At 50.9% G+C, this 12,387-nt stretch overlaps 1 protein-coding gene across 2 annotated transcripts in view; it reads right to left on the reverse strand.

The window, feature by feature from the left end:
• Window positions 1–12,387, reverse strand: part of MAPKAPK2 (MAPK activated protein kinase 2) — a 45,852-nt gene that overhangs the window by 4,349 nt on the left and 29,116 nt on the right. For both annotated transcript variants that reach the window (XM_059145206.1, XM_059145205.1), the window contains exons 2-4: window positions 802–941; window positions 551–615; window positions 206–285 (exon numbers count right to left, since the gene is read on the reverse strand). In XM_059145206.1, coding sequence (XP_059001189.1) covers window positions 206–285; window positions 551–615; window positions 802–941 — 285 coding nt within the window. The remainder of the gene's footprint in view (window positions 1–205; window positions 286–550; window positions 616–801; window positions 942–12,387) is intronic.

Raw genomic sequence — 12,387 nt, forward strand, 5'->3', positions numbered from 1 at the left:
GAAGGACCGCAGCGCTGGGCGTGCCACAGACACTTTGGCTACTGGGTCTGGGGGTGTGGCCAGAGAGGGCAGAGAATGGCACCCTGTGCTACTCCGCCCTCAGGAGCCAGGCGGCCAGGACACAGGGTCACCGCGGCCCCACAGCCGGGGGCCCCCCCACCACACCTCGGTTGGGGGGACGGGGCAGCAGTGAACCCCGGGGTACCTTGACATCCCGATGCGCAATGTTGATCGAGTGCAAGTACTGGATGGCCTCACCGATGCTCTTCATGATTTCTGACGCTTCTGGAGCCGTGAGGCAGGAGAAAGAAAGGCACAAGAGGCACCGTTAGGTTTGATGACTCACTGCACTCCGCCCCTCCCATGCAGCCGCGGGCTCCCTACTTCCCCCACCCACCCCAGCAACAGAGAAACAAGGCACCATCCTCTCTTAGCGGGGGACGGCACGCCTGGCAGTGGGCCTTGGCATCTCTGGCAGACAGCAGGCCCCAGAGCCCCCTTCCCACAGCCCCGCCTGCCACAGCCTGTCCCCACAACAGACCCTTTCTACCTCTTTCTGTGAACGCTTGGTCTCCTCGGTCCTGGATTCGGCTAAAGAGTTCTCCACCGTCCAAACTGAAACACAGCCACAGTCAGATCTGACGGGTTCAACACCCCACCAGCCCTCTCCATTCCCCGCTAAAAAAATGGAACATCACATTTCAAGTTCTGGAGTGCAGACCTGGGCAGTCCCCAGAGGGCGAGGGGCCTGAGTGGGCAGTGGGGACAGGCTGGGCAAGGAGAACAGGCCGGGCTGCTTACCACTCCATGACGATCAGTAGGCACTTCCTGCCCGCGTACAAGTTCTCGTAGACATCCACGATCCGCACAATGTGTGGGCACTGCGAGGCCCGCCAGTGCAGCTCCACCTCCCGGCGGGCCTTGGGGCAGTCCTGAAGCATCTGCAAGCCAAAAGGCCTCCTTGGTAAGTGCACCATTTCTGCAGGTGGACAGCCGGCTGCCGCCCAGCATGGGTCTGTTCCAAGGTCTTGGCCCTGGTGCCCACTGACCTCTCCACTAGGGAACCATAAGCTCCATGCTACCACTGGCCTCTACCAGCTCCCTTGGCATTTCCTCTGGCCTCTCCTTACCCTTCCTGACTTAGAGTTTTGCAGCTCCCTTCTCTGCTCTAAAAGAAACCTTAAGATGACCCCCATGGGGCCTTGACAGCTTTACTGAAATCAGCCCTTGGACCATTCTGAATAGGGGGGCCTTTCCTAGCTAGGGGTGTAGAACAGAAGGCAGACAGCTGTTGGGGACTGGGAGACAGAGGCTAAAGGAGGCATTGAGGAGAAAGACACTGAGGAAAATGAATACCATTACAGAAAGGAGCCTAGAGAAAGGAGAGACTCAGAATCAGTAAGAAAAGGTACTTCCAAGATCCATCAAAGTCCACACACCAAATCCAGAGCAATGTGCTTTCTGCCTCTGTGATTTACGTCATTCATCCAGCTGGCAGCCTGATGGGATCTGAAAGCTGCTTATTAGGTTTTCCACCTTGAGCAAGTTCTTGAACTCACGAGCCTCATTCCTGTGCCTTCTTCCATGGACCAGGGGTCAGGGGCAATTGGAACCTGGATCCTTCACCTGGGTCCCTCACCAGCCTCAGGGGCTGAATCTTGACAAATTCAAGCCAGGTCCATGAATTCCTTTACTCAATGATTAACGTGGGAACAAGCCTGAGATCCAACACCGTTCAAGAACTTTGTAACAAATCTGCTAGAGGCCTCTTAAAGGGAGCACAAGGCAGCTGGAGCATCTTTCCCCCACCTGGCACCTGGAACTCCGGCAGTCACTTTAGTGCCATAAGGGAGACCAGGAGATTTGGCAGCTACCTGGGTCCTTGCTGACACCAACGAGCATCACTCAGGATTTGTTTTTGGCAAGATAATCATCTTTCCTTACTACTTAAACTGCTTTTAGCAGAGTTTTTTTTATTACTCAGAGCCAAAGGCTGGACAGCCAAAGGTATATCCCTGTGTAAAATAGGGGATAGATCTATTGCAAGGATTAAATGAAACTTAATTCTGCAAAGCACCTAGCAGGGTGCCTGGCAGATGCCCAACAACCGGAGCTGTCACTTCCCTCACAGACTGTCTGCTTGAAGGCACAGCTCCAATGCCAGAAAAATTCAGACAAAGACCCTGAGAGACTTAGCATCTCTGTGAGCCATCAAGTTTAGCCCTACATGGCCCTACACAGCTGGGGAATGTGGCAGGAAATTCGGTCAGAAAGATCAGATGGCCAGGATGGAGCCAGACAGAGGGCACCGAAAGGCAAATACAGGAATTTCCAGCAATAAAACTAGAATTAATCATGCTGCAGTCCGTGATATACTAGGCCCTTTCTAACTGTGCAACAGTCATCTTATGGGATGAGGAAACTGAGGCTCAGAGAAATAGTGTGTCCAGGGCTAAGTTCCTGGGGAAAGGCAAAGCCAGGGTTGAAATCTAAGCCTGGTGGATTCCAAAGCCCAGGCCTTTTCCATGACACTACAAAGCTTTACGAAAAGGGGTGCAGGCCAAGACTTGGGCCAAGACTTGTCAATTTCAGACAGCCAACTGCAGACTGGCCTTGCAGAGGTGATCCCCAAACAGGTGCCCTAGTTCTGTCTCCCCGGGAGCAAGCAGGAGGCAACGTCCCCATGGGGTTACACTGCCACCTACTGGCCACATGGGGGCACTGCACAACTTTGGAGTTACACCACCAATTCTATTATGGACCAGGAAATAAGTTTATTTTCCTTTCTCGTGCTCTAAGAAACGCAGAACGAGGCACTGGCCAATTTCATTTGCATGTAATTCAACTCAGCAGACATTTATTGGGTCCCACATTGTCCTGGATGCCAAGACAAAATAGAAGAGTCCCAATCTGAGAGTGCCAGGGTACTAGAGGAGGTAGATACTGAAAATACTTATAACCTGGTGAGATAATGTGCTATATGACTGATAAGTTCAAAGGGTTCAGAAGCAAGAGTTTCTGAACCACCACAGAAGAAAGCCGCCACATAAGAAAGATCTCTTTCGCCCCCTACAGGTACATCGATCATGATGAATTCAGGAGAGGAAGATTTAGGCAGAGGCAACCTGAGGTCACAGATTTACAATGGGGGAATCCGGCAGGGGTCTGGAATTTGTCAATATCTCCAGTGACCTTGGAGAGGTCATTACCCTCCTAAGCCTGTTTTGCATCTATAAGTTGGGGGGCGGGGTAATACCTACCTGGCCCCCTTCCTCACAGAGCCATTTTAAGCATCTAATGAAAGAGTACCTCTGAGTGCTTTGTGATTGGGGAGGTACTCATCACTAAAAGCCAGCAGCACGACTGCCATAGCACAGGACCCTCTCCATCACCTCTGAGCTGAGGCTGGAGCCCACTGAGAAGCCGGCACAAGTCGCCAGCAAGACTGTAGGCTGGGCTTATAAATGCAGCCCAGGGACCACAGCCTGGGTAGTCGCTCTAAGGTCTGACCGGCCAGAGCTGTGCTAAGTGAGGACATCCCAAGGCCCAAACCCAAGGGCCCCTTGGTCCCTCACGAACTCAGAGCTCACACTCCAACTTCTGATCTTTCTGCCTTAGACACATTAGACCGTGTGGCAAAGGAGAATTTGCAGTCACAAGGCCTGGGTTCACATCCCACCTCCAGACTTAAACACAATTCTTCACCTGCCAGATGAGCCAGAGGGCCTCAGCGCAACACACCTGGTCTTGGGAACCATGTACACCTCACTTCCCAGCTCTGTGCTTCCCAGCCTGGGTCAGGTAAGCCAACCTTCCTTTCTGAAAAGGGTTTCCTCATTTGTGAAACAGGATTAGATTTCATGAAATCAATAAGTTGGAAAGAGTAGTATTTTTGAATTCTAAAAGAAACATAATAATTTCCCATGAAGACTGGTGCTTGGCATCTAGGTACGTGTTTATCAGAAATCCCTGAACGGATATGAAGATCAGCTCAAGCCATGAAAGCAAGACCTTCAACTGCATCAGGCAGGCAAGCTGACTGATGTCACGGGGGAAGGCCTGAAGTGCCAAAAAGGCTTTGTAGACAGCTGTGGGGTACAGAAGGCTTGGAGGGAGCATATCAAGAATGTGCTAATCTGGAGTACAGAGCTAAGTAAAGAACCGCAATGGGCAGGGGGCAGGGGGGGGGGCCCCCCCGCAGTGGGGAGTGGGGGAGGTGCCTGAGTTCCAAGCCAGAGGAGAAGGGGAACGAAACAGGATTCCTGAGGTGCTGTCGGGGCCACCAGAAGGTTCAACCAGAAGCCAACAGAGTCACCTAGGAAAGGTAGGAAGGGCTCACCTCTATGGCATGGACAAAGACAGTGGAGGCCAAACGGCCCAGGTCTATAGATCTCAGGGACCCAGACTGGAAGGAAGGAAGGAAAGGAGGGTCTTCCCACTGAGAAGCCACATGCCCTTAGACACAAAAAGCCTAGTAGGGTTCATGAAATATTCTGAAATATTCATGAAATATTCCACACAAAGCATGGAACAGATACTGTGACTTGTCTCCATCCCCTGTAGCTCACATCGGAAATTCTCTTGCACTGTAGAAAAGGTTAATTGTTGTATGTGCTGACTTGCAATGCAAGAGGCAAGACCACCTACCAAGTGTGGCAAGGGCCAGGGACCAGGCCACAGAACCACTGCCTGGGGAGGAACCTCCAGGATGACAATGGCAGTGAGGGAGACGGGGGAGCTCTCTCAGAAAACTGTTCCACGCCTCAATTTGCTGGCAACGGAAGGGAAGAGGAATGGGGCCCCCAATTTTGGTTCCTTATGGCCCCATTATCCCCACCACCAGCACCACATCTTCCACCATGGGGCCGCAGGAAAAGACTTGGTAGTCAGCATCCTAAACCCAGCTGAGCCAGAGAAATGGGAAGAAAGAGACCAGGGCCTGAAGCATGGCTCAGCAGCAACAACGAAAGGAGGACTGGATGGGAAGGAATAAGCTCCAGACCCCATGAGATCATTCCTTTCACAAGCTCTCACTTTGCCGGGTGTGTGACCTTGTGGAAGTCTCTCACCCCTCTGTGCCTCAGCTTCCTATCTGGTTAGACAGGATAACAGTACTTGCCTACACTAAACGAGGCACATCATTCAATAGAAGCACATCATGGAAATTACTAAGAGCAGCACAGGGCATGGAGTGAGAGCGCGTCAGTGTCTGCCCCCACTTCTACTGCAGAGTCCATGGGGTGGGGAGCTGGGGTCCTGCTCATGCACACCTCATTTCAGGGGTTATGAATAGCTCCAGGCTCGGGGGAAGAGGGGAAGCCAGAATACTGGAAAGGAGGCAGTCTCTGGTGCCCTAGCCCTGAGCTCTCCCTCTGCCTCTGAACACATCACAAACTGGACAGCTGGGGGCAGGGTGCACTCGCCATGGAGTGAAGGAAGCCGGTCCTTCCCGACACTGCCTGGGAGCCAAGAGTGATGGGAAAGTCTGAGTCAGGCGCTGGGTGTGCTGCCGGTGTGTGGTGTGTGGTTAAAGCAGACCTCTAGGGCGCTGGCGGCAGGAGGTCAGAGCAAAGGTCTCGTGTGTCCTGCCCCGGCCCCCAGCCCTCCCCGCTCTTCTGCTCTCCACCCCCCCACACCCTGAGCCCAGCCCTGCTCTGCAGGGTGGAGGGAAAGAGGAGAAGGATGTGGGCAGGAGGGCTGCTGCTGTGAGTCCCCCCGACTGCTCCAGCACAGCAGGATCCACGGGAGCAGGAGAAAGGGAGCCTCTGCTGGTAAGCTCTGTGCTGAGTGGGTGCTGGTGCTAAGTACTCTGCACCGAGAACCCCCACGCCCACCCTGGAGGGAGCATCCTGCTTTACAGATGACCAAGACTCGGGCTCAGAGAAGCTAAGCAATTAATTTGAAGCCTTCCAGTAGCTGCCAGGGGCAGGGCTGGAATTCGGTGCCTGTCCTCACTGCTCCCGAGGCTCCTTTTCCACCACCCACGGTAAGACCAAGGCACAGGCACAGAATCTGCCATGACTATCCGTGATATCAATGCCAAAAACAAGGGCTGAAAGTACAAACCCTTTGATCCTGAAATTCCGCTTCTAGAATCTACTGTGAGCTTCTCTTCTAGATGGAGCTGACGGTAGGCACTTCCCAGCCCTGAGTCAGCTGCACCAGCCAGAAACCGGAGGCTCAACAGTAAGCAGTCGAGATTGCCTTCTTTAAAAGTGCACTTATCTACACAATCCGAAATCACGGAAGCGATGTTTGTACAGAACGTCGAACAGGGCATGGATTCCCGTGCCTGTCAGTTTCTGGGTCACGGCCGGCCGCGGTCAGTGGCGGCACTCACTCTGTTGTTTTCTTGGCAGCAAAAATCCCAATCTTAGTTTCCTTACATTGACTCATCAGAAAGTGTCTGATAGTAAGTGAAAAAGCCAATTTACAAAGCCTTATTGTGCAGAGCACAGCTCCCTATAAACAGATACACACCTGGGCAGGCGGGTGTAAAAGGAAGGGCGTTGGTACTCAGTAAAATGCTAATTGGAATTCTATCTGAAAAGCAGGATGACAGTGACTTCCTTTTTTCTTCCTTAGATCTTTATTTTCTAGGTGATTTACAATTAGCATTTGTACTTTCTAAAGAGGCAAAGAAAGAAGCTCGGCTCTCCAAATGTACATCAGAAGCTGTCATCCACACGGCCAGGCCCACGGGCTGGGGAGCAGAAGCTTGGGCTTCTCTCTGCCAGGCAGCTCGGGCTGGCAGGTGCAGGCTGCTCTGCGGACAGAGCGGACACGGAGAACTAGAGCACAACGTGTTCCCTCGTCCTCAGTCCTCTCCCGCTCGCCTCTGCCCTGACTTTACCCTCGGCTCCCCAGCCAGCGGGCCTCGGCGTCAGCTCAAGCATCTTTACACCTCTCCTCTCTGCCTGATGCTGGGCACCTGGACCTCACGGCCCTGAACTGGCGAAAAAGGGAAGTGTGAGGAGGTCACGAGGACGGGGGACCAGGACACACTGTCCCTACATCATGTGATCTCTGTCTGAGCCCTTCAAAGCCCCCATCCCTGGATCTGAAGCCAGGGAAGGAAACAGGGAAGAGACACACAGCACGGGGCTCACCCTCCCAGAATGCCGTCACTCAGGCGACATGGGGGACCCAGTACGCGCCACACACTGTTTTGGAGAGTGCTGGCACAGAACAGAGAGCACAGCAAGCATGGGCTGTGCCCCCATGGAACTTCCATGTGAATGCAGGATACAAAATGAAAAAGTAAAAAAAGAATTTCTTTTTTAAGTTCTACCTTATGATCTGCGTGTAAAGGAACTAACAAGGGTGCTGCCAGAAACCAGCAGTGGCGGTGAGGGAGACGCTCCCTCAGCCCCCCAAATTACAGAGAGCGGCCTCCAGCCGGGAGACACAGTCACTTGCCTCCTTACATCTAGCCCAGCTCAGGAACATAAGAGATGACAAACGGATAACTCTTGGTTGAAATTATTTTACTCTACACCTAGGGGAGGGATGGGGAATGTCCCCTTGTAGAATTGCTGCAAAGCTCAGTGAGGAGCTACTGCCGGTCCTACCCTAGAAGATGATCTACGCAGAAATCTAACAGCGGAGTTCGTAGGTTACTAAAGTAAAAGATACACAGAAGTACCGCATTGGGGTCCCCAGCTGGTGCACACAATCCCAAATGTTTGGCTAGAGGTAAAAGTGGTTCTCTATTTACTACCGGCTTAGGTTACTGCGAAGGGGAAAAACCCCTACCCACAACAAAGCTTAAACCTACAGTGGGGAGTCCAGTCCTAAAAGCCTTGAGACAACCACACCACTGCCCAAAGACTAGCTGGATCTTCCTGCGGTTCCCACCATCTCTCTCCAGAACCTTCCCTGGGGCAGCCACAACCAACCAAGGTTCAACAAAAAGGCAAGAAGCTTAAAAGCCACACCATAAATGACAATTTAAAAAAAATATTTGCAACACATAATGGATAAAAGGCTAACTTAACTCTGGCAAATCAATTGTAAAAGATTAACAATCCAATATAAAAATGGTCAAAGAATAAGAACAGGCAGTTCAAAGAGAAAGGAACACAGATGGCCGAACGATTCTTGATGCAAGTCATTAAGAGAGAAATGCTTATGAAAACAATGATAGTAATTTCACCAGAATGGCAAAAATGTTTTAATGTTTGACCAAAAACAAAACAAAATAAAACTCTTGGGTTTCTGCCAAGACTTGAGAAGAAAGGGCACTCTCACAGACGCTCGCCAGGGACATGACCGAGTACGTTGTTTGAGGAATTTGGCCATATCTGTCAAAATTGTAAATGTCTGAACCCTGCACGAAGTCATTGCCCAGCTAGGAAATCAACCTACAAAAATGTTCCTAAAGTATTTTAATAGCCCCAAGCTGGAAAGGACCTACGGCCACCCCTCTGGAGCTGTGGGAACAATGGTAGAGGATTTGGGGTGCGGGCGGAGAGGGAGAGAGGCAGGGCCGCAGCGGGCAGAGGGGGCTTGTAAATGGGAGAGCAGACAAAGGACAGGTGACCCTCTGGCTCGGTCATCACCATCCTAGTCTGCTTAGCGGACCTTTGTTGGCGTTACTTAATTAACTTTTAAAGTACATATTCCTAAAGGCAAGAAGCAAACACACCAAAAGGTTAATTAATGGTTCAGTGTAAATGGTGGTGAAATAGGTAATACAGATGTTTTCTTCTTTGGCGTGTTCTTTTAAATTTTGAAAAATAAAAAAACGTACTGAACAGAGTAGAAAACATGATACCGTTTAGGTGGTTCTGTGTCTTAAGGCAGAGAGGACAAGGTATATGGGCTTGTAGATGTTTGCAATTTTTCTGTATTTACCACCCCCCCCCCAACATTAAGAGTGTTGACCACCAGGGAGTAGGTTCTAGAGAGAAACTTGCGGGGTCTTTTTGTTTCCCCCCCTTTTCATTTCCACTTGGTATCTTCCTGTGCTATTGGGATCTTACCATCTACCTATGTTTCTTTTTAAAAATTAAGCCGAGGGGTTTAGAGTCTAGGATGTAGAAGGGCCCCAGTTCTCACCTGGCCCCTGACCTGAGACAGGGGATCCCACCCTAGCCATGGGAGGAAGCAGGACCTCATAGAACTCTAAGGATGGGGGCTACCAGCTGATGGAAAGGCCTCACATCGTCCCCGAGAAGACACCAAAATATGACAAAAGACCAGACCGGGGCCCCAAACCACCAATGCTAACCACTTCTGACTTACATGGAAAGGAAGGCTGTGCACAGTGGGGGTGTCAAGTATTCTGCAGTCTTACATAGGAAACCAAAAGACTGGGGGACACAGATATGTCTCTTTCTTCCAGCAGATGATGAAGACTTTGAAAGAGAAAGAGGAATTTTCACATACAGCCACCGACCATCTGTCAGGTGCACTTTAGGTTTAGAAAATACGTGACACTTAAGCCTCCTCACAGCCCCATGGAAGAGGGGCCGTTGCTGACCCCATTTGCAGGGGTGGCACCTGAGGCCCAGTGACACGACCTGCCCAAGGACACACGGTCAGTCACTGCCCGCATGGAGAGGCAGACCCAGATAACAACTGTAACTTCCAGGTTCTTTTCTTCACTACAAAAGGGGCTTTGACAAACCAACCTTGAGCGGCTCCTATTAGTTTCCTATTGCCCTGGCTCCTGCCCACCGGTTCACAGCTCTGTCCCCGCTTATCTCTGCGTCGGTCTGGCCCCGCACAGAGCTTGTTGCAGAAGAAACCTAACATACGCTTACCGACTGAACGGCAGGCTGCGCATCAGAACAACCCTACAGCCTGTGGCTCACACCAGGGTACACGGCTTCTTTCCTGGGGACACATGGGAGACAGTGGTAGGGAGGAAACACGCTCAACTCTACCAGCTGGCTTGAACACAAAATCTTCAGAAAGAAAACACGCCATATTCTTTGAGGTATCTAGGTACAACTTTAAAGGATCCCGAGATGGACAAATTATCAAAAGAAATTAAGATGAGGGCCCCCGGGCGGCTCAGTTGGTTGAGCACTGGACTCTTCACTCTGGTTCAGATAGTGATCTCAGGGTGGTGAGATCGAGTCCCACATGGTGGGCTCTGTCCTCAGCACCCTCTGCTTGAAATCCTCTTCCTCGGACCCTCCCCTGGCTCACAGATGCATGTATGCAAACACGCACATTCTCTCTCGCTCTCAAGTAAGTGAATAAATCTTAAAAGAAAAAAAGAAAAAAAGAGGCGTGCCTGGGTGGTTCAGTCGGTTAAGCATCTGCCTTCGGCTCAGGGTTCTGGGATCCAGCCCAGGGTCGGGCTCTCTGCTCAGCGGGGAATCTGCTCCTTCCTCAGTCCCTCCCCCTGCTGACGTCTGCTTTCTCTCTCTCTCATCTCTCTCTCAAATGAATAAATAAAAATCTTTACAAGAAAGAAGGAAGGGAAGGAAGAGAAGAAGAAAGAGAGAAATTAAGATAGAAGGAGGTCAGCAACTCTGCTTCCGGCCCACGCGGCCGCCCACAGCTTGACCCTGTACAAATGACAAAGCAAATTCAAATTCTTAATAGGAATGGTCAATGCCATGTCATCATCATTACTCCAATTTAGCGGGATGAGATTCATGGCATATATGCCTTCATCAATGGGTCTAATGGGAGGTGGCGAGAACTGAGAGACAGACAAAGCGGAAAAAGAGAAGGATCCTACAAACTGTGAGGGCAGAACATGTGCGCGTGTGCGCACACACACACACACACACACACACACCACCCCTGACAACAACTCCACCATTCCACACGCCCAAGACGGGAGGACAGCAGAGCGTGGAGAAAAAGCAAAAGAACCAGGAGTGAAGTAATTGTTGTGGTCACCTAGGAGGGAATAGATGATAGAAGATAGATGAGCCACTCCTCCCTACAGTTAGCAGAAATGGTCCAGATGCAAGACAGAGCTCACGTCACCCAACATGAACACGAGGACATCTGACAGACATGCAAGATTTTTTTTTCCTTTTTTCCTGCTAAGACCATGTCACTTGATAAATTCTTGTCATGCTTTTCTAAAGAGTTTACCTATCACAAAGCCAGAGATGTGAGGAAGGGAAGAAAAACCAGTATTTAGACGGTGACACAACAGAACAGTAGCAGCAGAGATCCCACAGGGGAAGGCATTTTGCAAAATGAGGTCTGGTCTCTCTCAAGCAGATTCTGAGCATGTAAAGCACAATAATCCCTGAAAAAGAAAGCAGGGGGGAGAGGCATGGACAGTTAGGTCTACAGTGCAGGGAGCCCTGATGAGCTCAGACAATGAAGACAAGACAGACCCCGAGAGTGGCGTGAGTTCATTAAACAGAGCAGGCAGGGCTTGTGGAAATACAAGAACTACTCGAGGCTGTCTGCACCCTACACGCAAAGCCATGAGAGAAATCAGGGAGGGCGAGGCCCCTTTGTGGGGGCTGAGGCTCGAAGCTACAGAAATGACAATACAGGAAAGTTCATCTCCAGTATGTTCCATCCTTGTTATCAAGGAGGAAGTTCTTCAAATTGTAATAAGCTACATATCTACACACACTGAAGGGAAACCTCAAATGGAAGCTGGACCAAGAACCAACTTATAAGCCCCCAAGGATGAAGGAGTTACGTGAGTCGTAGAAGACTCAGATCCCAGGATGCAGAAAGCACCTGTGGGTAATCACACAGGAGGAGGAGTCAGCAGGGCCCTGCTTTTCGGCAGCATCCGGCCCCCAGCACCCACCTGCTCCAGGCGCCAGACTGAGCACTTGTAGGAGCTGACAGACTAGTCAAGGAAACAGATTTAAGGAGAAAGACACAATACGTAAACAGAATGGTTGTTAGAAGGACTGCTTAACTTCACCTCTGTCTCTGGCAAAGCTTAGAACAGATCACGACTCGCACCGTCACTGCCCAGCCTGGGTTCCCTGAGAAGCCACGGCACGTCCAAGCTCAATACCTTTTTCAGCAGAGTTACTAAATTATAGACCAAGGAATGCCAGATGAAAGAGGCCTTGGCTTCTACAGAGTCTAGGGACAGTCCCTTGCTGGACCTTTAGCATGACAAAGAAAGGAAGGGTGAGACCACAGAGCTCTGCCACAGTATTTGTGACTGTTACCGAGGACCGATAATGACGTGTTATTTAATGGATCCGGGGCGGGCAGAACACGCATCAGACTGAACTCAACGACCCCTCTGACTTGCTCCTTCTTCGGCCTCAGTAAATGACCATGACATCACATCCAGCCAGGCCCCAGAGGTAATACTTGAAGTAGCCATCCTCACCCCCTCCCCCGCCCCCACAGAACCAATCCGATTTTGTCTTGAAAGATCTCCAAAAACACTCGTCTTCTCTTGCAGTCTTGCTGCCACTTGCTTGGTTC

The sequence above is a fragment of the Mustela lutreola genome, chromosome 14 (genome assembly GCF_030435805.1).
Source record: "Mustela lutreola isolate mMusLut2 chromosome 14, mMusLut2.pri, whole genome shotgun sequence".
NCBI classification, from domain to species: Eukaryota; Metazoa; Chordata; class Mammalia; order Carnivora; family Mustelidae; genus Mustela; species Mustela lutreola.